Source organism: Taudactylus pleione, unplaced genomic scaffold (assembly GCF_031769625.1).
Source record: "Taudactylus pleione unplaced genomic scaffold, aTauple2 ptg000106l, whole genome shotgun sequence".
Taxonomy (NCBI): domain Eukaryota; kingdom Metazoa; phylum Chordata; class Amphibia; order Anura; family Myobatrachidae; genus Taudactylus; species Taudactylus pleione.
This window is the reverse complement of record NW_028284508.1, coordinates 1465646-1491864: the sequence shown is the minus strand read 5'-3', so window position 1 is coordinate 1491864 and position 26219 is coordinate 1465646. Positions and strand designations below refer to the sequence as shown.

The 26219-nt window shown below is 44.0% G+C and overlaps 1 protein-coding gene across 2 annotated transcripts in view; it reads left to right on the top strand.

The window, feature by feature from the left end:
- LOC148525500 (uncharacterized) overlaps nucleotides 1–22029 on the top strand; it is a 30413-nt gene extending 8384 nt beyond the window's left edge. The window contains exons 1-6 of one of the 2 annotated variants that reach the window (XM_088470917.1): nucleotides 5290–5352; nucleotides 5668–5781; nucleotides 5926–6063; nucleotides 6784–7449; nucleotides 7756–7837; nucleotides 22010–22029. In XM_088470917.1, coding sequence (XP_088327043.1) covers nucleotides 5757–5781; nucleotides 5926–6063; nucleotides 6784–7361 — 741 coding nt within the window. In that variant the 5' untranslated portion in view covers nucleotides 5290–5352; nucleotides 5668–5756 and the 3' untranslated portion in view covers nucleotides 7362–7449; nucleotides 7756–7837; nucleotides 22010–22029. Of the gene's footprint in view, nucleotides 1–5289; nucleotides 5353–5667; nucleotides 5782–5925; nucleotides 6064–6783; nucleotides 7450–7755; nucleotides 7838–22009 lie in introns of those variants that run through there. The other variant, XM_088470915.1, reaches the window with a different exon arrangement.
- The last annotated feature ends 4190 nt before the right edge of the window (nucleotides 22030–26219 follow it).

Sequence of the window (26219 nt, the reverse complement as noted above, 5' to 3'; positions counted from 1 at the left end):
GTAAATTTAGTGCCTGTGGAGAGAGGCACATTTATTTCTCAGGGCTGCACTGCAGCCTTGTTTAGTATAGGATTTTTACTTTGTTTGTAATTTAATTTTTATGATAGGTGGTGTGCGCAGCTTATAGGAGCGCACAGTGTGAGTGTAAGCGGCGGTGAAAGCTGCATTGATGGGGGGATGGCGCTGAGCGCCTTCCCCATTCCACACAGTCTGAGTTCTGTGAGACTGTCTGGGCCCGGGGATAGTGCGCTGCTGTACCTGTTAGAGGTGCAGGCAGTCAGCATGGTCCTGGATGGTGGGCGCCATCTTGCTGGGCTTCTTGTCGGTGGCTCCTGTGCTCCTGTGGGGAAAGCGTCGACTACAGACCACCCGTAGTGATGTGCGGGTCAGTCCAAGTGCTTTCCCCACTGAGGGGAGTAGCGCTTGAGGGAGGAAACCTTAGGGCTGGCTCACTATAGTGGGGGAAGGAGCCATGGCTGCTGGTTGCACCCGCTCTCCAGTGGCAGAATGGAGACTCCAGGAAACTGCGTGGGCTGATCCTGTCTTTAGAGTGGGACAAGCCTGGCCATCATGGAGGAAGGACAGAGAGGTCTCAAGCTCCTTTTCCTCTATGGGATGCAGCTAAGTATTTTGCAATTATTGCTAAGTCTTGTTTGTACCTGTTTGGGAGTTTTTGCAGTATTCATTGCCGCATTATATATATTTGTATATAAAGTCTTTATTGCTATTTCTGGGCTACCTGCCGTGGCAGGGTAGCACAGGAGGGGGGGAGGCTCAAATGACAGACAAGTCAAAGTCCACTAACGGCTAAACCCCCACTATGGCTATATTTTTTACGTGTGTCCAGTGTCAGGTTAAATTACCATATGGACAGCTGGATGCTGGGGCATTGTGTGAGGACTGTCAGCTGGGGCTCACTTGTGCGCAGCCAGGAGGGGGAGCCATGCTGGTCATGGAAGAACCTGCGTGGGCGCAGGTTATGAACTGTTCACTCTCTGACTTGGTGAGACTTATGGTCCACCAGAGAGAGGAACAGGCTCAAGCAGCACCAGCCCCTGGTTTGCCATCACCGCTCGCAGCAGCGGGGGTTGGTCACCAGGGCCCTGATCTGCCTTGGGTCCATACCATGGAGCATACAGCAGCAGGGTTTGAGAAGGTATCCTCCTATATGGAACGCTTCTTTAAGGATCCTAAGCTCTGCATTGCGCATAAGCGTCTTCCTCCATCGAGGGGCCTGTTAGAGGGGTCAGATCCCGAGGAGGGGGAACTCCCAGTAGAGGAGGTTCTGCCCAAAGAGGAAGGTTCAGAGCCCGCATTAAGTCACAGCGTGGAGGACCTTATTATGGTGGTACGACAGTCTTTGGACTGCCTGGACCTAGACGCCTCAGCAGCGGCGGAGGGGCTGTTCAAGTGGAGGCGTAAGAGGGTAGTTTGTTTTCCGGCTCCTCAGGATCTCTCAGATCTCATTGAGGAAGCGTGGAAGACCCTGGATAAAAAGTACACCCCTCCTCATAAGTTTGCAGCCCTTTATCCTTTTCCACAGGAGCAGGTCACCAAGTGGAAGCTGCCTCCGAGAGTGGATGCGGCCGTGGCTCATTTAGCTAAACACACGGCTCTTCTGGTCCAAGGGGCGGCTTCTTTTAAGGACCCGCTTGATAAAAAATTGGAAGGATGTCTTAGGAGTATTTTTATGGGCTTCGGGGTTGTTATTCGCCCATTGTTGGCATCTGCATGGGTCTCTCGGCCATGGAGAAGTGGGCTGAAAAATTAGTGGCAGGCCTTTCCGTTGACTCATCCAGAAAGGAGTTGCTGGAACTAGTGGAACAGATCCATGCAGCAGCAGACTATGTGTGTGAGGTTGTACAGGATGGGGCACAGATTTCCTCTAGAGTCTCAGCTATGGCAGTCATGGCGCACAGAGCACTCTGGCTCCGTACCTGGGAGGCGGATGATGATTCTAATCATGCTTTAGAATCTCTCCCTTTTGGCGGAGGCATCCTGCTTGGCTCTGAGCTTGATACTATCATATCCCAGGCGACAGGGGGAAAGAGCACTTTCTTGCCTGTGATGCCCTAGAAGCAAAAGGGCTCATGTTTCTGGGTTTTCCACTCTTCTTTTCGAGGAGGGGACCACCTGTAAGAGGTCAAACGGCCTGGGGACGTTTTTTCCCCAGCAGGGGTTCTGCACCATGGGGTAGATTCTCCGGTACATTCAGGCGCTCGGGTGCTAGGGCACCTGAGAAGCTGAGTACCTGACAGAATCTCAGCCCATCTATTCTCAGGGAGGGTGGGGGGCCGTCTCCTTCTTTTCCGACACCAGTGGGTAGCTTCAGAAGCAGATGCCTGGGTAAGGTGTGTTGTCTCCCGAAGTTATGTGATTGACCTAAGGGGGCCACCGCCGCAATGTTTCTTCACCATGGCATTGCCCAGGGAGCCGGAGAAGAGACTGGCCTTGAACCAGGCCATCAGTTCCTTCTGTTCCGAGGGAGTTATAGCTCCAGTTCCACAGCCTCAACAGGAACCGGGTTTTCACTCCAACCTGTTCCTGGTCCAAAAGCCCAATAGCACTTATCGGCTGATTTTAAATTTGCAAGCCTTCAATGCCAGCCTCTGGGTGTATTCCGCATGGAATCACTCTGATTGGTGATCCAGGGTATGACGGCAAACACATTTTTGGTGTCTCTCGACATCAGAGATGCATATCTCAATGTGCCGATTTGGGGGGGCATCATTCTCTGCTCAGGTTCACAAATGGGCAAGCTCATGACCAGTTCCAGGCACTGCCTTTTGGACTGGCAACAGCACCACTGGTCTTCTCAAAGATCATGGCAGTGATGGCAATTCTGCTCCATTCCGAGGGGATAACGATCGTGCCCTACTTTGACGATTTGCTAGTGAAGGCAGATTCGGCTGCCCAACTTCAGGTCCACCTGGATCGCACGGTTCAGTTGTTACAATATCATGGTTGGATACTTAATCTCATGAAGTCTCACCTCAGGCCTTGCCAACGCCTGGTGTTTCTGGGAGTGATCTTCGATGTGGCACTACAAAGAGTTTTCTTGCCCGAGCCCAAAGCCCGGGCCCTTCAGGACCTAGTCAGGAAAGTGCTGTCTGTCCCTCGCCCATCCATCTGGCTGGGCATGAAGTTACTCGGTACAATGGTCTCTACCTTCGAGACCATCCAGTATGGCTGTTTCCAATCACGGATCCTCCAGTGGGAGATTCTCCGGAATTGGACGGGCAGCTCGGATGACCTCTCTTCTCAGCTGCTGGTTCTGTCAGACTGCACTTGTCAGAGTCTTCGCTAATGGCTGATTACCAATCCCCTTCTCCAGGGTCAGTCCCTGGTCACTCCCAACTGGATCATTGTCACTACAGATGCAAGTCTCAGTGTTTGGGGTGCAGTGACAGAGAACCTCTGTCTTCAGGGGCCTTGGTCGTCATTTGATATAGGTTTTCCGCTAAATGCGCTGGAGCTCCAGGCCATTTATCGGGCCCTGTGCGGAGACCACCGGCCGGCCAGTGAGGATCCAATCAGACAACGCCACGGTGGTGGCATAGGGAAACCATCAGGGCAGAACCAAAAGCGCGCTTGCCATGGCAGAGGCAAGTCTCATTCTCACTTGGACGGAGACATTTTTCCTGGCATTTTCAGCGGTTTTAATACTGGGGGTGGAGAATTGGAAGGTGGACTACCTAAGCAGGACCACTTTCCTGCCGGGGAAGTGGTCTCTCCACCCGGAGGTTTTCCAGCAGTTGGTCCAGAGGTGGAGGCTGACGGAGGTGGACCTGATGGCATCTTGCCACAATTGCAAGGTCCCTCGATTTTGTGCAAGGTCCAGAGATCCTTTGGCATTCGCAGTAAATGCCATGACAGTTCCCTGGAACTTCTGTCTGGCCTACATCTTTCCTCCAATTCCCATGTTATCAAGAGTACTCCATTGAGTCAAGGAGCAGCATGTTTCAGTCATCCTAGTGGCTCCAGGCTGGCCAAGTTGGTCGTGGTTCACCACGGTCCTCAAGCTAGCCACAGGCCCAGGTTGGCATATTCCGCTGCAACCAGATGTTCTTCTGCAGGGGCCGTTCTGTTATAAGGACCTACCTCAGTTGGCTTTAAGGGCCTGGTTGTTGAGACCAAGCTAAGGGTTTTTCCCCTTCAGTCATCGGGACCATGCTCCGAGCGCGTGTTTGGAAACCTAGATCATGTGGTGTGAGCAGCGTGGAGTGTATACTGCGAAGTTCCGTCTTCCAAGGCTGTTGGCATTTCTTCAGGGTGGTTTGGAAGCCGGCATACGGCTTCAATGTTTGAAGGTACAGATATCGACTCTGTCCATTTACTTTCAGCAGCATCTGGCTCTACTCCCAGAGGTTCAGACTTTTTTACAGGGGGTCTTGCGAGCACAGCTTATAATTCAGCCACCTGTAGCGCTGTGGGTTTTGCCCCTGGTTCTGTCGGCTCTTAAGCAGGCTCCGTTTGAGCCATTGGAATCCGTGGCCTTTCGGTTCGTCTTGTGGAAAGTGTTTTTTCTTATGGCCTTTGCCTCGGTGGGTCTCTGAGTTTGGGGGTCTTGTCTTGCAAACCACCTTTTCTTGTTTTCCATGATGACAGGGCTGCTCTGAGAATGGTTTCTTCTTTTCAACCGAAAGTGGTTTCACCTTTCCACTTGAACCAGGAAATTGATTTTCCTGTTTTCTCACCTTCACAGTCTTCACGGGACCAGGACGATCTCTCACTGTTGGATGTCGTCCGGGTGCTGCGAATTTACATGGACAGAACTTCGGACTTGCGTCAGATGGACTCTTTATTGGTCCTCTATGACGCCCACAAACGGGGCTGGTCCTTACCATTTAATCTTTTTCTCTGAGTCAGGCTGGGGGATACTGCATTCTCTCAATCATGCTCAGTCGTATTGAGTTATGATTTAGGTCCTAAATGACTGTTAGTTTTGTTACTTTTCAGTGTGACAGTGTCAATGAGTATTGCTTCTCCTTACCGGGCACTTTTTAAGTTGTACTGAAGTCAGGGGGTTGCAGAGGGGAGGAGTTAAGATTTCAGAAATTAGTGCCAGCTCCACACCTTCCCACCTACAACCCCATGGTCCAGTGTCCTCCAGCCTGACTCAGAGAAAAGGATTCAACGGAAAGTACCAAAAATCCTCTTTTTATATATATATATTAGAATCTACAAAAGCAAAAAGAAGAATAAAGAGCAAGGAGCTGACAAGAAGAAAGGAGAAAACCGCCAGGATCTAGCCTACAGTCCGGCGTGAAGAGGACCCAAATCTGCCATCACTCCCCAGCATCGGTTTGGAGACTCCAGGACCAAGTTTGGAAATTGTTCCAAGATTTGATGGTAATATATAATATTAAGAATTACCTGCAGACAGTGTATTTAGATTACCACCCAGCCTATATACCAGTACCCTTCATTCTCCTACCAATTATCCTCTCATCCCTAGCATAGTGCTGCATGTGTATCTTCTGCATTCTCCAGATCTCTTATGCAGGGTGAAGTGATCTGGATAAGCGATAGAAGACCAAACGGTAGCTCAACATATAAATTTCTTTTTTTTTCTTTTTTTTGTGTTTCCACCCCCATTTATGTGCTCCTTAGGTATTGATTTTAACATTTAAAATTTTATTTTTATTAGAATTTTTTTTTAAACAGATAGCATGAGTCTGGATCCAGTGGAAGATAGACCAGCATCGGTGGGAGATCCTGGAAGATAACGAACAGAGGAAGATTTGGGCATAGGGATGCCTGCGCAAAGAGAACAGCAAGGTTAGTAATAATTTTTATTTCTAAAAATATATTATCTTTTTTTCAGAAGGCCCAGAGGGGCATCTTACATAACTATGGTGAGTAGATACCAGATTTAAATGCAGGATGCATTTTTAATTGTTTTATTTTTTTCTATTAACTTAGTTATGGAAGAAGGACCATCGACCAGCACTGAAGGAGCATCAGGAATTGGAGCTTTCTTCAGACCGGAACTTCTGGAACCTCAAGATGATGATGATGTGAACGTGGCAGAAGACACACCGAGAAGACCAACAACAGTTGGTAAGTTATTTTTTCCAGTTTTTTCATGTTTTCTTTATTTATTTAAAATAGTCGAGATTTTACAGTTTAAACAAATACTTGATGCGATTGCAGTAAATGTTTACTGTAATAGGAATGTTAAAATATTATCTGTTTAAAAGTATTTTAGGTTAGTCCATAGGTATTTTGTGACCATTCTTTCACAGCATTAATAGCACTCACTTAGGGAAAGTTGAGAGTGCGCATGCGTAGAATGGGATGAAGGCAGCATCCCGGCGTGCATGATGCTAACGGTCCAAATACTGGTCCCGAAATCCCATCATATCAGGATCCCGGCACCAGTATCCCGAACGTCAGCAACCCGAAGGTAAGTATTGGGTTGTTATGGGTTTGCTTAGCCTTAGCTAGCAGAGTTATACATTAGGGGGAGGATTAGTGTTAGGCATCGGGGAGGGGGTATTAGATTTAGGGGGAGGGGAGGGGGCGGGTAAGTGTAAGGACTAGGAAAGACGGGTTAGGTTTAGACACCAGGGAGGTTTAGTGTAGGGCTAGGGAAAATACCTATCTTTACTTCCTAAAGGTGTTGTGATTTTGGCTTTGGGGATGCCACTGTCGGTATTCTGAGCAGCGGCATCCCGACAGCCGAGATTTGTTAACAAGACCCACGCACGACGTCAAATTTCTGTAATACGGTCTATATAGATCATTAATCTGTAATTTGTTTTAATTATATTTTTCAAGTGGAAGAATTTCAAATTGTGGCAGAAGTTCAAAGAGGACTCCCAGAAGTACAGGTCCAGAAGATTACAAACCTCACCCAGGAAATGGATGATCGTCAGAACAGCTTCAGAGATGTCGTGAACAGAAGACTGGAGCAAATGGACAGATCCATTGGAAGAGTAGTACAAGAAGAACAGAGGCAGAGAAGACAAGAAAACCAGGAAACAAGGGAGACCATAAAAGCCTTTGCCGTACAACTGAAGATCATGACCACAGCACTCAATAGACTCGTGGAGAACACTGAATGTCAAGCATCAAGTCAGACACAGATCGCCACCAGCAACAGCCTCATTGCCATGTCCCTCCAGCAGATCACAAGCAACATGATGATATTCCTGGGAACACAGCAGACGTCACCACTTCAAGGACCCTATGCCCATGTGCCGCAATATCCTTGGTATGGCCTGGAGGCCCAATGTTTGCCACAGTATCCAGGAGGATACACCTACCAACCGGTAGCACAGCCCCCAAATCTGACACCAGAGCCGCCAAGACCAAGCAGAGGAAGAGATGAAGATCCAGAGGAGCGTCCACCATGAAGATTCATCGAAGGTCACTGTTACAGGAAGAGTGGAGTATCCAGAGGAGGAGCCTCCATGAGGATTCATCGAGGGACACATTGAAAAGGTGATATTGTTCCTTATTTATAAATTTCTTTAAATGTTTAAATTAATGAATACATTTTTCCCACACAATCTAGGTACACAAAAGGGAGTTAGGGCGTTAGGTAATACATACACATGTATGTATTAAAGGGGGTAGATAATGAAAGCTCCCTTATTTTGGCTACGTACAAACATGGGTATTAATAGGGCATTCTGAACCCACCTTTTTTATTTTTATTACAATGTATAATGTGTTTGTAATCTATGTGTATAAATTTTATGTTGTACAAAAGAACTCACCTTTTTCTTTTTTTTAAAACCCTAATAGGTTAAATCCTGTTGAAGTAATCAAGATTGGAAGAAGAATGAAAGAATAGAAATAAGACTTTTGTTCAGCGGTCCTAACCTTGGTGAGTAGTCATGCACAATTGCACATTGTAAGGTTTTTTTTATACTACACTGATTTACACTATGCTAGTGATTCCTAAACAATACACTTGATCTATTTTAAAATTGTTAAGGTTTACTGTTTAGGTATCACTAGCATATTAGCTTTTATTCTTTAACACTAGTGTTCCTCTAACTTAGTCCACACAACTCCACACAGGTAATGTTTTCTATGGTCTCTTAGCAAGTGCACAGGTGTAGTCATGAGTCAATGCCATTAATGTACACAATGTGCATGATATAAAAAGATACTTATTTCTATTTTTTTTTTTTGTAATTAATAAAAGAGGTTATTTTCACCAATATCTGTATCTGTTTTTGCTTTTAGAGTAAGGGTAAATTGAAAATGTTGGGAATATGCATTAATAATTGCAGTGCTGCTACATTTATTAATTTTATATGTTTTTTTGGATTATTTTTAAATCAGATTAAAAATATTGCAGATAATGTAGAACTATAGGACTTGCAGTAACAGTGGATGTGGTAACCATTGTTTATGAAAAATATGTCCTTGCCTTTAACAGAATTCTTACAATAAAGTGAATAACTCTATTTTTAATTATATATATATATATATATATATATATATAGACACATATACACATACATATACACACACACACACACACACACTTGTTATTATTATTATTATTATTATTATTATTATCTTTTATTTATATGGCACCAGAAGGGTTCCGCAGCGCCTTACAAAGTACATAAGCAAAGTACATAAACAGTACATAAACAGTTGAACAACACAAGAAAATAGTGACATACAGTATAAGACATTGGTACATGGTATACATTTGGAGTATAGGGTAGATAATGATCTAAGTAAAGGAAGGAAAAACACATGAGGGAAGAGGGCCCTGCTCGTGAGAGCTTACATTCTAAAGGGGAGCGGCAGACAGATAGGGGTGACACAGATGGGGTAAACAATGAGCAGTGGCGGGCTGGGCCGGGGGGCAGGGTGCCATGTGCCCCCCGGGCCGCTCTATTACTAAGCATTGTGGGCCACCCACCTCCACCTTGCAAAGGGCTGTGGAGGTGGACCAGTGTGCAGCTCTGCTGCCTCCGCCGCGGCTGCGTTCCGACTTTGACTGTCGGAGGCAGCCGCGGTCACATGCTGTTCTTGTTTGTACTACAGGGCTACGGAAGCCCTGTAGGTACATAATCAACAAGGCACAACCCCAGCCGTCCCGTCGGCGTCGCGCACAGGCGGCCGTACACAACGAGCGGCAGCGGCTATGGGGTCACTGCTATGGGGTATCCTGCTGTGGGGTCACAGGGCATCAGCAGCACTGGTTAATTATTCAGTATATGAGTGACACGGCCACCCTGCTGCTATTGGCCATGTCACCCAGGACCCCTCCTCCCGCCCCCACAGATATATTTGCAGCCCAAATAAAAGTGGTGTGTTGGAAAAATGGGAGCCTTATTCTTAATAAGAGGCTCCCATGATTAGTGATTTAAAAATATATTAATAAATAAGCGATCCTTCAGCTTTGGGACTACACATCCCAACATGCCTGCCACAGTTTTTCTACAAGAGCATCCTGACAAGGCATGCTGGGATGTGTAGTTTACCAGCAGCTAAAGGGCAGCTTATTATAGCCCACCCCTGGTAGGACATGTGACTAATAAATTGGCAGGGCCATGGAATGTCCACCCTTGGCTGCACCCTGAGTATGACGGGAAGTGGAGGGAAAAATAAGCAGGGGAAGAGGAGCTGAAGAAAAGAAGGAGAAGAACCCAGTTAAAGAACAAAGTGGAGAGAGAGAAAAGCAGAGAAGAAATAAAGGTAAGTGTATGTTTAGTATGGATTATATACTCTTATTTTTCTTTGAAAAAAAAAAATATGGTAGGAGTTCCTGTATGTAATATTTCTCTACACTGACCTTTGGGGAATATGTACAAGGTGCTGCTAAGTGACAAATGCGCTTCAACCAGCGCTATTTTACACTTATGTAAATGTGTGTATGTGTGTGCATGTGGTAGGGAATATAGATTGTAAGCTCCACTGGGGCCGGGACTGGAATGTGAATGGCCGAATATTCTCTGTAAAAGCACTGCGTAATATATGTGCGCTATATAAATAACTGGTAATAAATAAAATAAATAAATAAACTTATGTATGTTAGCAGCGCTATTTTAAAATAGCGCTGCTAACATACATAAGTGTATGTGTAAAATAGCGCTGCTAACATAAGTGTACATGTAAAACAACGCTGCTAACATACATAAGTGTACATGTATAACAACACTGCTAACACACAAGTGTAAAATAGTGCTGCTAAAATACATAGGTGTACGTGTAAAATAGCGCTGGTGACATACAAGTGTAAGTGTAAAATAGCCTATTTTACACTTACACATATGTTTGTTAGCAGCGCTATTTTACACGTACACCTCCATTTAAGGATGCTCCGTTATTTATGAGCCAGTGCCTTGGACTTGCCCCCCAGGCTAGAAGTTGCCAGCCAGCCCCTGACAATGAGCATGGGACAGAGGGTTAGGATGACAGATGGGTGGATTCCTATTTTACAGTAGGTGAAGAAATCATTTATAATAATAATTGTATTTATACAGTGCTTTTCTCCTGCAGGACTCAAAGTCGCTTTACAGACATCAGAAAACATGGTACATTGTTCAAGGATTAGGTATTGCAGAAAATAGCAAACCACATGGAGATAATTAAGAACAACCAGAACCTAAAGAGCACAATAAACATATTGCAGGGTTGGTGCAGACATTTTGCGAAATAACTTCCATGGGTTATATATTTCACCAACAAAAGGTACCAGATGAGGCAGCCATCTTGGGCGCAATACGTAGGATTACCCTGGGTGGAATAGGTTATGCCTAGAAGAGATGACACAAAATGAGTGGTTACAGCATCCTAACACTAGGAGTAGGGTCCCACCATAATCGTCAGGTCCATGTATTTTTTCATCCCATCCATGAGTGTACCAGGTGAGCCAGCCATGTTGGGCGCACTACGAAGGTTACAATGTGGGAGATAAGCCATAGAAGGACCCAAGGCATAAATGGGAAAACTGACGTGTGTGGCAGTATGATATACCCAGTATGAATAGATCCATGTTTAGTATATTCTACCTTTGGAGGATGCACTACATTGGAGGTATAGCACGCAGGTATATCATGCAGTGGGGCGGAAGTACATGGTTCAAAACAGGGAATAGCAAATACAGCACAGTGATGCAGTTTGGGCATGATGTATATGGGTGACTGAAACATTTGTAATATAATACCCACTGAATGAATAGTTCCACGTGTTTGTTCATCCTGCTAAGAAATAACCATCCAGGCAGCCATCTGGGGCGAACTGTGTAGGTTACATCTGGCAGGGTGTGCAAGTAGTGGAAGTATAACGTCCAGGCGGAGAGAAAATAAAAATAATGAATGAGAGGCTAAATACAAAGGTATAAAAAGGCCATCTTAAAAGAAAAGTAACAGCATTATAAGGTAAAAACCATGTTAAAGTTAATCAGAAATTAAAAATACCGATTATGTGTATATATATATATATATATATATATATATTAAATGATAACGTGGGGAGCGCTTTATATTCACAATTTCAATCCCCTTTGATAATACAATTTTTAAATGTATGTGATATTTCCTCTCTCATCCTGTCTACTGCATATATACTCTGCATAGACCATCATGCAATCATGTGCAGTTTTAAATGTATGTAATGAGAAACTTACAACTATATGCTGTTTTCCAAGTGCTCTCTGGTACGCATATAATATTAATTAGCGTCATATACCAATTCCAGGAAGTACTACACTATATGTTCTTTTCTATCTGGCTCTGTTTGAGCCCCTCCATATAAGGTTTCTAAAAGTACTAACCTACCCCTCTTTTTTCATTTACTATCAGTGCATATGGACCATGGTAAAATGGCGGCCATGCAACCATAGCAACCTTAGATACGAACGCTCCAATAGAGGCCAGGAAGTAGACTTGAGATTCCCTATCTCCCTCGCATGTGCAATACGCTGTTTGAGGCTCCGACCACAGTGCCGATAAAACGGATGTGATGTCAACATCGGGCAGAAGCTATGCGGTGAAGGGCGGAAGCTGGGGAACACAAGGAGATCTCAACTGAGTTAATCCTGACCTACTGCAGCTAAACTTAGGAACATAACCAACTGTGAAAGACACACAGAGTTATTGATACACTTTAATCGTGCATAAAAACTAGGGACGCGATTCCGGATGTTGACAACCGGAAGTGACATCATAGACAATCACAACGAGGCAAATTGAGTCCTGTTTGATAAAGGGTATAAAAAGTGGCAACCACAGCCTAACAGCAACCCTTGATAAAGTCCCCTAGTGGACGAAACGCGTTGGAATAGCTGCTTCTTGCCTGAATGAACTACTACAAATAAACATTATATGAATTTTCCAAGAACTTCTGATTTTTTTAAAACAGTTTTAAAACTTTTAGAATATCTTCTTAAGTTTTAATTTTTTATTTGTGTGGATTCTCCTGTGCTTTTAGATACATGTAACTGATGCAATCTATTTTAGATGATTTAAGGCTAATAATTTTGTTTTTTAATCAATATTTATTAGCACTTTTTGCACTTTGTGAAATTCACCGCTTGCACCCACAGTGCCTATCTAATTTTACTGCCAGAGCCTCCTGGAAACATGATTAAGACCTGATGGGTTTTTTGAATATAGGAATATTTGTTTGTTTTGTTCACGTATATGTTATAATCATTGAATCGATATATGTATATCTTTAAATATATGTTTTTTATAGCACATCTATAATTAATTTATTTTGCACATTTGCACATTGATTGGTCTAATATACCTCAGTCGCTCAAGACCTAGTAAACTTACACAATTCACACTAAAGGGCTCTTCCAAAAGTCCAGTTACACTAGTTCCAGCTGACACTCTGTACAGTTTGGGAGAACGTATTCCACACCATTTTTACACAAATTCTCTACTAAGTGGATAAGTTGGCGCCGGTACCTCTTTTAATCATATATATATATATATATATATATATATATATATATTATACATACATATATATAACCAGGTATTGTCACAATTGGTGTCTGCGAGTTACTTCTCTCAGGTGGTGATTGGGTTTCAACGGAGGCCGGCATGACTGGAATCACAGATAATGTAAATAGCTCTATTTACAAGACTTGGGTAGCAGTGAAAACTGCCTTTGATGATAAATGACAGGAACTGGAGGGACCGGACTGGGACCAGCAGGAAGACTTGACTCTGGACTGGAACAACGTGGACTGAACTGATGAGCTTGGAACTTGACTCTGGACTGGAACAACGTGGACTGAACTGATGAGCTTGGAACTTGACTCAGGACTGGAATGTGACAATGGCTGAAGGGAAGTCAGGTAATGCTGAGACGAGGGCTAAACAGGGTAATCTGGAATTACTATGACAAAGGCTAGAACTCAGGTGCAGGCTGGACAGGATAATTGGAAATAACAGGTTTCAGGAAGGAATGGGTAGGTTTGGGAATTTGCAGGCTGGACAGGATAATTGGAAATAACAGGTTTCAGGAAGGAATGGGTAGGTTTGGGAATTTGCTGGCTGGACAGGATAATTGGAAATAACAGGTTTCAGGAAGGAATGGGTAGGTTTGGGAATTTTAGGTTCAGGGAGGGAATAGGTAGGTAACAGGGGCAGGAGTTGATCCACAGCAGGAAGCAAGGCAGGGTAACACGATGCAGGTTTACAGAGTGCCAGGGACCAACCAGGAGTAGGACTAGCAGCAGAGCACAGGCCAGGTATTGCTGTAACAGCACGTCTGGATGCCAGGTATTACTGTAGCAGGTTTTCGGGATGCACCAGAGGTTGCTGTCAGCAGGCTTACTGGATTGCCAGGTTTGACTGTAACAGGTTTTCTGGAAGCACCGGGGGTTGCTGCCAGCAGATTTACTGGATTGCCAGGTACAGCTGAAACAGGTTTTCTGGATAGCACCAGGGATTGCTGTAGCAGGTTTCAGGGATATACTGGAATGCAGGAACAGCATGAACCATACACCACGGGAAGACGACATGTTCAGGCCCAGAATGCTATCAGGAGAGGATATATATACCATGGGTCTGGCAGCAATTGGTGGATACGGACAGGTGGTCTGGTAGTAGCATTCTGAGTGGTGGAAGGCACAACATGCAGAGGGAGTATTCATCTCTGCAGCTCTGAGAATGAGAACCACACCTGTGATTCCAATCAGGGCTAGCAGTGCTCACAGACAGAGGAGAGACCAGGTGCAATAACCAGAGCAAATCCTCCAGGCAAATTACACAACAGATCCATGGGGAAGCTGACAGGGGCAAGTCTCAAGGCAAAAAGGTGACAACTAGACAGCGTCGTGACAGTACCCCCCTCTTTATGGGTGGACTCCGGATACCAAAGCAAAAACTTTCAGACATCTTCCCAATTCTCAATTTCTTGGGATATTTGGAGTGGAAAGTCTACAAAGGAGATAGTTCAAGACCTTCGCCGATTCTTCTTTTTGCTGCGAGAACGTTTTGTGCCAACCAACGGACCAGGAATCTTTGGTAACTCCTGTGGAAATATGTGGCTGGGAAGGACAGGATCAGAATTTTGGGAGGAACAGTAGCAGAAAGGGGACAAGGAGGTGTGTGCACAAGTCATGTTCTGGGTTACAGATTCAAAAGTGCTGCTCTCTTGGGATGCCTGGAATTCGGCACGCTGGCCCTTGAAAACTTGACCTTGTTCGGATTTCAGAGGAGTGGAGGACGAATTCTTGGTAGCACAAACAGAGTGCTTGGACAATATTTTGGAACTGAGAACTTCGCTAAAATTTTGGTTTACAGGGTAAGGACCAAATTCTTTGACAACAGCTTCACTGAAAGTCTTTATATTTTGAAGCATTGGATCTTTGGAGTTGTAAATAGGGGCAACCCAGTCCCAAGCTTTACCTTGAAAAGATGAGATAACAAACTCTACAATATTAGTAGACTTGACTCCACATGGCAGAGAAGAATTCATCATACCGAAGAATTGTTTCAATAAAGCATAGTATTGAGATAAGTCCCCATCAAAATAAATGCATGGTGAAGTATCTGACGAATCCTGTGTGTTCAAGGATTGTGGAGCACTTTCAGGTGCCTGGCAGGAGGAAATTTGAGGATGCTCCAATTGATGAGGAGTCGAAATAACTGAAGCTGACCGATGTTCGGAATTTGGACCAATTGATGGAACTGGAAGGAATCCTGGGGAGCTAGAGACAGTAGCATCAACAATCAAAGCTGAGAACAGGCTACAGAGATTATCATCTTCTGAAACGATATTTGCAGGAGATGCTGAACAGGAATCGTGATCAGATTTTGTAGCACAAGACACTTCTCCCTGATAACAGGAACCTGAAACCCCCTCCTGGGGCGCGAGACTTGAGACCCCCTCCTGGGGCGCGAGACTTGAGACCCCCTCCTGGGGCACGAGACTTGAGACCCCCTGCTGGGGTGTGAGACTTGAGACCCCCTCCTGGGGTACGAGACTTGAGGCCCCCTCCTGGGGTATAAGACTAGGAACCCCTCCTGGGGCTGCTGACTGGAGTCCCCTGCTGGGACAAGCAGAATCCGGGCTGGGACCGGAACGGGCAGAATCCGGGCTGGGACCGGAACGGGATGCAAGATTTGAAACCCCCTCCTGGGGTATGAGACTTGAAGCCCCTCCTGGGGTATGAGACTTGAGATCCCCTTCTGGGGAATGGGACTTGAAACCCCCTCCTGGGGTGCGAGACTTGAAACCCCCTCCTGGGGTATGAGACTTGAAACCCCCTCCTGTGGTGCGAGACTTGAAACCCCCTCCTGGGGTGCGAGACTTGAAACCCCCTCCTGGGGTATGGGACTTGAAACCCCCTCCTGGGGTACGAGACTTGAGACCCCTCCTGGGGCTGCTGACTGGAGTCCCCTGCTGGGACAAGCAGAATCCGGGCTGGGACCGGAACGGGCAGAATCCGGGCTGGGACCGGAACGGGCAGAATCCGGGCTGGGACCGGAACGGGCAGAATACGGGCTGGAGCCGGAACGGGCAGAATCCGGGCTGGAGCCGGAACAGGCAGAATCCGGGCTGGAGCCGGAACGGGCAGAATCTGGGCTGGAGCCGGAACAGGCACTGAGACGTTGACACTTGGAACCACTGCTGGAGTTGCAAAGGAAACAGTCTTTAATGAAGTGGTCAGAACTCCCACAATAGAGACAGAGCTGTAAATCTTTGTGCCGCTGGCGTTCGGCCACAGAGAGCTTGGGGCATGGGTAACTACGATGTCTGACATTACTTGGTTCAGAAGAATCCTTGTTTCTTAGGGATTCCAAGGCAGAGATTTTAGTCGAGACAGAGGCAGCTCTAAGAAATTCAGGAATGATCTGAAAAATTTTGCTGAGTAGAGCCTGAAGCTGTTCCAGCAGTCGATGGAAGGTAGTTAGGGGTTCTGGTAAGGTTTGGGTAACATCTAGCCGGTTATTCAGGATTTTCAAAAGCTGTAGCACTTGATGCTGTACGGCCTCCTGTGAATCCAAGCGGGTGACCAGGTTACGGAAAGCATCTAGTCCCTTAATAGGTGCTTGATCCGCCACCATCGTTGGGCCTGAACATTCTGTCACAATTGGTGTCTGCGAGTTACCTGTCTCAGGTGGTGATCGGGTTTCAACGGAGGCCGGCATGACTGGAATCACAGATAATGTAAATAGCTCTATTTACAAGACTTGGGTAGCAGTGAAAACTGCCTTTGATGATAAATGACAGGAATTGGAGAGACCGGACTGGGACCGGCAGGAAGACTTGACTCTGGACTGGAACAACGTGGACTGAACTGATGAGCTTGGAACTTGACTCTGGACTGGAACAACGTGGACTGAACTGATGAGCTTGGAACTTGACTCAGGACTGGAATGTGACAATGGCTGAAGGGAAGTCAGGTAATGCTGAGACGAGGGCTAAACAGGGTAATCTGGAATTACTATAACAAAGGCTAGAACTCAGGTGCAGGCTGGATTGGATAATAGGAAATAACAGGTTTCAGGAAGGATTGGGTAGGTTTGGGAATTTGCAGGCTGGACAGGATAATTGGAAATAACAGGTTTCAGGAAGGAATGGGTAGGTTTGGGAATTTGCAGGCTGGACAGGATAATTGGAAATAACAGGTTTCAGGAAGGAATGGGTAGGTTTGGGAATTTGCTGGCTGGACAGGATAATTGGAAATAACAGGTTTCAGGAAGGAATGGGTAGGTTTGGGAATTTTAGGTTCAGGGAGGGAATAGGTAGGTAACAGGGGCAGGAGTTGATCCACAGCAGGAAGCAAGGCAGGGTAACACGATGCAGGTTTACAGAGTGCCAGGGACCAAACAGGAGTAGGACTAGCAGCAGAGCACAGGCCAGGTATTGCTGTAACAGCACGTCTGGATGCAAGGTATTACTGTAGCAGGTTTTCGGGATGCACCAGAGGTTGCTGTCAGCAGGCTTACTGGATTGCCAGGTTTGGCTGTAACAGGTTTTCTGGAAGCACCGGGGGTTGCTGCCAGCAGATTTACTGGATTGCCAGGTACAGCTGAAACAGGTTTTCTGGATAGTGCCAGGGATTGCTGTAGCAGGTTTCAGGGATATACTTGAATGCAGGAACAGCATGAACCATACACCACGGGAAGACGACATGTTCAGGCCCAGAATGCTATCAGGAGAGGATATATATACCATGGGTCTGGTAGCAATTGGTGGATACGGACAGGTGGTCTGGTAGTAGCATTCTGAGTGGTGGAAGGCACAGCATTCAGAGGGAGTATTCATCTCTGCAGCTCTGAGAATGAGAACCACACCTGTGATTCCAATCAGGGCTAGCAGTGCTCACAGACAGAGGAGAGACCAGGTGCAATAACCAGAGCAAATCCTCCAGGCAAATTACACAACAGATCCATGGGGAAGCTGACAGGGGCAAGTCTCAAGGCAAAAAGGTGACAACTAGACAGGGTCGTTACAGGTATAGTGCACGGAATTCCAGGACTGACAGTTCAAGAATCACAACAAACTGCAATAGTAGTGGTCAACGTTTCAGAGCTCAACGCTCTTTTATCAAGACAATATCACAAATAAATGAACAAATAACATACATACATACATACCAGTATCAGAAACACCCGGGTGCTCATGTCATGCTGGCCCGTCAGAGTCCCGATGACATCATGGACGTGCTGTGTGCCGGAGGTCGGTGACTCACTGGGGGGCGTGGTTATGACATGTACCTTCACCAGGGGAACTGAGAAAAGCAAAACATGCATCTTAAACAGCCTGCAACATATGTCTGAGGCAGCATGTTGGCAATAACGGTCTCTAATAAAGTAAACTCTCAGAAGGCTATATGATGCAGGAGAGGGGCTACAAACCTGCTCAAGTAAGCTGTCACAAAAACTGTACTGGGAATAACACTCTGTATAGTAAACATAAGCAATGAGACTATGAAGTACCTAAATGATGTCCCAAATAATAAATCTGACATTGCAGGAGGGATAGACAAAAGTCAGTCCCAATACTCTCCAAGGTACTGGAAAGCTATCTAAACAAACAGGGAGAGTCATAAACAAATCTGAGGATAAAATAAATATCATGGCAACATAGCACTAGGATGATAGCATAGCGTTAATGAAAAGCAGGTGTATTGGGATAGCAAAATGGCTACTGACATCCATTTCTTTTCATGGTTTTTATGTGTGTATCAGACATGAAATGGTACAGGAATGTGGAAAGCAGACAGGCCATAAATCCACATTGTCTACTGTGATGTACGTCTGCATTAAGTTTTAGAAAGTTCTTATCAGTAGTAAACCAATAGAGTAGTCTGAAGTAGGTTTATACCCATTTTAGTAAGAGTTAGGTGGGTATGACAAGTAGGATGCTATATAAGCAAAGAACAAAGGAGATTCCAGTGGCCTGTCCTAAGTCTGGACCAGATTGCAGTTGGTGGCCAGGAAATTGTTCGTTCCAGCTCTATTCTGAGAGGAGGCTCCTGGATTGTGTAACCATCTTATATTCTGAAGCTAAGAAACTATTATTCTTTCATATCTTGTTATTTGTTGTAATAAATTATATCTTTTTTCAAGTTACTGGTTTGTGTGGCTTAATTAACCTTCTGTATCCAAGAACCTTATCTCGTTCCACCGGGAACATTAAAGTGGTGTCAGAAGTGGGATACAGAGAATTAATGGTCATAAATCTGCTTGGAATGTGTAGTCGATGGTTTTAGTGTTGTGCAAACGCTGGGTTGTGCAAACCCATGTAAAAAATCCTCTGTCTCATAAGTGAATGAGGGAGGTGTGACCTGATCAGTCACAGAGTATAACCTGTACGTCACAGTATATCGGTATTTCGTCTGTTTACTGTCTTTGTGTTTGTGTTGTTGAAACAAACAAGAACAATGCATTTTAAGATTTTTAAGAAATATGCAAATATGTTGAAAGATGAATTAGGATTTCAGCTGGCTGATTTCCAGAAAAAGCATAATGTTGGTTTTTCACTGCCTGGTATTGATAAGAGTAAAAAAAAGTGAAATTTTGCATAGACCAATATATGTTGAAAGAAGTGTAAAATCTGTTCAGAGGAATGCAGTGATAAAGGCTGTCTCGCAGACAGAGAGAGTAAGCCTGAATTCACATTATCCCAGAAATTCCCAAGGGAGGGGGAATGAATGTTCACAAGAAGTTGACATTTCCGGTGATTTACACACAGCAGAAATTAGTGAGTTAGAGATATACAGAGAAGTGTGTCAGAAAGAACTTGAAACAGAAAATGTGACTGATCAGAGGAGTCATTGTGTGATGCAAATTGATGATTTGACAAAATGTGAACAAAATGTTGAAACCCATGAATTCAGAGAATATGTCCAGAAATTAAAGTCAAAATTGAATGCAAATGAGGTTTCTGATAAAATTCCAATAGTTTGTGATACTTCTGAGCTGAGTGATGCTAGGCCTGAATGCCCAGGACTGTCCCATTTGCCATGTATTTTGAAATGATTGAAAAAAAGGATATGTCTGCATGGCCATTCAGAGGGGTGTTGCTAAGTGAAGGGGTGGTGATGAGGCCTTTTGCCTTGCCCAATGAGACATGGGCATTGCCCAAAGCCAAAGAGTGGGAATTAGGTAGGATTTCAGTAAATGTCTATGCCCCTGAGACTGAAGACTCCCCCCACGAGAACATTACTTTTACATGGCATGATCAATGTGTCATTGTTGAGTTTAAAAATGCAAAAAGTAAACAAGATGTGTTTTCTGATTAAACATCCATTGCAAATGATGTTCATGGTTTACTTGCTCATTGTGAAGGAGGGGTTGCTGGGTACACACTGACCAACCACAAGGGATTTACATGCAGTACAGACACACTGATTGTGAGAATATTTTGTGACAAAGTTGCAGATTTTGTGTTTGGTAATGAAATTCGTATCCCAGTGTATTTCTTTACAAAGCCTTACCAGCCAAAGGTTTTGAAGCAGCTGAAAGACACACAGTTGCTAATGACTAAGGTAGAAACTCTGATGCTGATTGAGGAGATCAAAGTGCTACTTGCTGGACGAGTGAAATTTAAACCAATGTTTGACCTGTCCATATTGGATTTCTTTATGATCACAGCTCCACGGTGGTGGGAAGATTTCCAAGACAGAGAGCATTATTGGTTCATGGACTATGATGCTGTTTGCACCCACACAGGACTTTTGTGGATTTTTGCTGAAGCAAAGCAGCTTTCTTTACAAGCTGACAGCCGACAGATAGAAGAAGGGGCTAGCAAAATTGTTGAATCTATGACTGTTTTCCAAGTCACTGACAAGACTGGATGCCTTGTAAGTCTTCACACTGAGAAATGGACATTTGACACAAAGTCTATATGGACTGCTGTCCAAAGCTGGAAGAACGATGTGGGACATGCTGATACACACACCTACAGCTTCAATGGTGTGCGTACAAATGAACTGAGTACAGAACATGGTGTGCAATTCACCGCAAAGACAGCACTGATGGTGCTAGGAGAACTGTTAAGCTATGAAGGAGCTGACGCTGCATTCAAGAAAGCTCAAATCAAAGGGATTCCTTATATCCAAACCATGATCAGAGACTGCAAAAACCTGTTACGTTTGCCAACAGCTGGACATGTGGCCTACCTTGCTTGCTACTGAAGGCCTCATATACTGTGAAATAACTGCACAAGTCTGGCAGTTTGAATTCATCGTTTGCCACCAAGAAGATGGAGGACGAGTGTTGTACTGAACAGCTACAAAACACTGTCATTCAGGAGTGAAGTTGTCTCAAGCAGAGTGATACCAGATAAGAGACTTTCCTGAAGATATGACACAGACTGACTTTTTGATAATATGGGATGTCCAAGAAGATTCATGCAGACAGACACCCATTTTACAGAAACATGGAGTATATTGAGTTTTCTATGCTCCATACCATTCACAAAACTGACATCAGTATGATTGAATGAGTAAATGTGTTGTTTAGGAAACAGGAAGGTTTATATATATACAATGTTGGGTTTTTAGAGCAGGCTGTATACAGTACTGGGCCAGTTTTGGGGGGTCAGTTTTGGGGGGTCCTGCACTCTGGATTTGAAACCTAGTATGTTAGGGACCTACCCGAAAGAGGTTATCTGGATATGGTGGGTAGGCCCATAACCTTGGCCATGATTATGCTAAAAACCTCTATTGATTGCAAAATTTTATTGCATTTATATATATTACTAATAATTTGGAGTTGTGCACCTGAGATTTGTCTGTTTCTGTGCCTGCAATTAGTCTCATCAGGTAGCACCTCCCATCATATATATATAGTCAGGTTGTGCAGTCCAGAAATCTTTCCCATATACTGTATACAGTACATATACTGTATTTTGTTAACCGGAGTGTGGTAAAGGTTGAACTTTTTAAGTAAGATATCTGGTGCACAGACACAAACACTTATGATAAGGTTGTTAAGAAATGTTTAGTAGGAAGAGAAATAGAGACAAGTGTAAGATATATTTGCAGCATTGTAAGTAAATGCTTATTTTATTTTGTTGTTATGGTTTATCTCACACTGTTTATTTGTTTAAGCCAACAGGTTGATGGTTGGATCAGGAGGTGAGAGAACATTGCTGGAGGTGTGCCTGAGATGACGATGGCCAGAGATTGATTTCTTATACAGAAGAGAGTCCAGGAGGACAACAGAGTTATAAAATCTGACAGCACAACCATTACATACATCTATGTGTATTGTGCAAGACTGAACTTGTGCCTTATATTGGTTGGATCCATACACTCACCAATATTGTCAAGACTTTTTCAAGATTTCACTGAACTGAATGGAGTTTTACTTTACTGATATTAATACTGATATATTGATATAATTATATGTATGATTCACTGTTTTATTAGAGTGTTCACATATAAAAGGGGATTGTTTATGTCTGAATGTAGGGTGGATAAGAAGACATTTCAAATATGGGATGTAGGAGCTCAATTGGTTATTACTGCCAGGGAATGGCATGCTCTGTTAAACATTACACGTAATTGTAGTGATACCCCAAACATGATGCAATTAACACTTGATCCTGATAAGAGCAGAAATCTTTTGGCCAATGTATACACTGTGGTGGCTAATATTCCATATATTTTTCCAGATGATGTGTATTACCTTTGAGGGAGAAAGGCATACAAATGGTTGCCCTATGGGGGATTTGGTAATTGTACATTGGGACGTTTGATATCCACCACATTCTTTACAGATGGGAATCAAGTTAAAACCAAGCAGATTCCACATCATTTATTAACCAAGAGAGCAGTGCGGCCTTTAAAACAGTATTATGAGGAAAGTTGGTTACGGTGGTTCAACCCTGTTCAGAAATAGGGCGTAGGTTCACTGGTTAACTGCATATGCTTATTTATGGAATCATGATTATAATAGGTTTGTATCTTGGGATCAAGGTATTATTTCTTTGTGCAGGGAAATGTTGTAACATGCTGGATTCTGTTAAATTGATGCCGATTAGGAGGAAAAATTCCTATAATATGATATACATGTCTCCCACACCATAAGCCCCAGGGTGGATTGTTTAGGGATAGCAAAATGGCTACTGACAGCCATTTCTTTTCATGGTTCTTATGTGTGTATCAGACATGAAGTGGTACAGGAATGTGGAAAGCAGATAGACCATAAATCCACAAGGCGTTGTCTACTGCGATGTACGCCTGCATTAAGTTTTAGAAAGTTCTTATCAGTAGTTGATCAATAGAGTAGTCTGAAGTAGGTTTATACCCATATTAGTAAGAGTTAAGTGGGTATGACAAGTAGGATGCTATATAAGCAAAGAACAAAGGAGATTCCAGTGGCCTGTCCTAAATCTGAACCAGATTGCGGTTGGTGGCCAGGAAATTATTCGTTCCAGCTCTATTCTGAGAGGAGGCTCCTGGATCGTGTAACCATCTTATATTCCGAAGCTAAGTAACTATTATTCTTTCATATCTTGTTATTTGTTGTAATAATCTTTTTTCAAGATAGTGGTTTGTGTGGCTTAATTAACCTTCTGTATCCAAGAACCTTATCTCGTTCCACTGGGAACAACAGGCAATAATATAACTATCAAAAGAAAATGATTAGAGGAAACAACTTAATGATAACATTTCATTGAAGCCCCAAGGTTGCATGGTTTGCAATGTATAGATCCAGTAGGCTTCTTTTGGAAGGTGGGTGCGATCCCTGTCGCCTCCCCTCAAATTAGGGGGAACCTAGTCAATCATTTTATATTTATGGGTGGAAACACTGTGGTGAAAGTCCCTAAAAAGTATACAACTTCCTAAAATCAAGTATGATACATCCCAGGACTGGCTCAATAAATTATCTTCTCAGATTGAGAAATACCGTACAGAACTGATACAGTTTAAGAAATCTAAACATGCAGACTGTAACACGCGATTACACCGAACTGAAAGTATACAGCTGGGCTTACAACAGGGGCCAAACTCAGGACAGATGACCCAAATTCAGAAAACAGAAGAGATTTCCATTGGAAACGGATAATTCAAGTGGAGCCGTCGCCTCCAGCAACGAAGAATGTGCAAACACAGGTGCTACTACCACAAGTCAGAAGCCCCCTTTAGGGGTGGCAACCAAAGCTACCCTAGATCTTACCAGAGAACACGCACCAGGCACGGGGGGGAATGGGCGAGGAAGGCAAAGAAGGATACACCCTAGGAAGATTTAGTCTTCAACCTGTCCGCTCGGGTCTTAACCGCTGATGAGACTAAAGCTTTAAGCAAAGGTCTTTCCTTTGTCCCCATTTGTTTCCTGGATTCCTTTCAAAACAAAATTGATTTGTTTAAATTTGATCGGAGATTGAAGCTCATAGAGTTGTTTGGGTCAGGAGGTAGTGCCATCCCCCTTGTACCAGTTCATAAAAAGTCTACATTTATCCCCCAGTCTTCAAATGTGAGCATCAAATGCTTTATGAATCACATGGATAATGTAATATCGAAATACATTCCATCTGAGCCACCTATCCAGCACAACTCAGCTTATAGTAAAAGTCAAGCTTTACACCATCTGGGCAGCTATAACGATATCATCATACGCCCCGTGGACAAAGGCAGACAGCCACCATCCATCAGCCCTTAAATGTGTACTCCCTTACTCCCAATTTTTGAGAATTTGGAGAATGTGATCAATCAAATTGATAACATGTCCCGCAAATTTTTAAAGCGTGGATATCTTTACAAGTTTTTGAAGAAAGCCAAAGATAAGGTACTAGCAATGTCCAGAGCACAGGCTCTCACACCTGCAGAACCTAAAACTAACTTCAACAAGGTTGTCTGGACCCAACAGTACATGACTGCGAGCAGACAATTCATACGTACGGCCAAAGATATATGGCCCATTGTTGCCAACGACCCCAAATTACCAGCTCTACAAGGCTCCACCATCTTAACTTCATACAAGAGAGGGAGAAATATTAAGGACATAGTAGTACATAATGATGTGAGTCACTATGCCAAAGCATCTTCCACTCATTTCTTGACTCGCCCGGCTGGCAACTATAAATGCATTTGGTGCATTACTTGTAGCTTTCTAGAAACAGGCAATACATTTTGCCATACAAAATCAGGCAAAAAGTTTCTTATTAAATATCCACTTACATGCTCTAGCCGTTACATAGTGTACGTTGTTAGGTGCCCCTTTGGCATGCTCTACATGGGTAAAATCATCAGACAACAGAAGGAGAGAATGGCCCTACACCGCTCTAACATCAGGGCAGCCTTTGAGGGCATAAAGTCGGATCAACCGGTGGCCAAACATTTTAGGGACTTTCACCATAGTGTTTCCACCATTAAATATAAAATGATTGACTGGGTTCCCCCTAATTTGAGGGGAGGGGAGGGATCGCATGCTCCTTCAGAAAGAAGCCTACTGGATCTATACATTGCAAACCATGCAACCTTGGGGCCTCAATGAAATTTTATCATTAAGTTGTTTCCTCCAATCATTTTCTTTCTATTGATAGTTATATTATTGCCTGTTTTTCATCATCCTAGTGCTATGTTGCCATGATATTTATTTTATCCTCAGATTTGTTTATGACTCTCCCTGTTTGTTTAATAGGCCTTCCAGTACCTTGGACAGTATTGGGACTGACTTTTGTCTATCCCTCCTGCAATGTCAGATTTATTATTTGGGACATAATTTATATACTTCATGGTCTCATTGCTTATGTTTACTATACAGAGTGTTATTCCCAGTACAGTTTTTTGTGACAGCTCATTTGAGCAGGTTTGTAGCCCCTTTCCGGCATCATATAGCCTTCTGAGAGTTTACTTTATTAGAGAACGTTATTGCCATCACGCTGCCTCAGACATATGTTGCAGGCTATTTATGATGCATGTTTTGCTTTCCTCAGTTCCCCTGGTGAAGGTACACATCATAACCACACCCCCCAGTGAGTCACCGACCGCCAGCACACAGCACTCCCATGACGTCATCTGGGCTTTGACGGGCCAGCGTGACACAAGCACCTGGGTGTTTCTGATACTGGTGTGTATATATTTATGTTATTTGTTAGCTTATTTGTGATATTGTCTTGATAAAAGAGCGTTGAGCTCTGAAACATTGGAGCCCCAGTACTGGTTGTGCTACATACAGGGGACAAATGATGTAGGGGTTCCCCGTATGAAACACAACCAGCACCAGGCTTTAGACAACCAGTCCTGGTTGCCAAAATACGGGGGATAAATTACGTTGGGGTCCCCCATATTTAGCACAACCAGCACTGGGCTC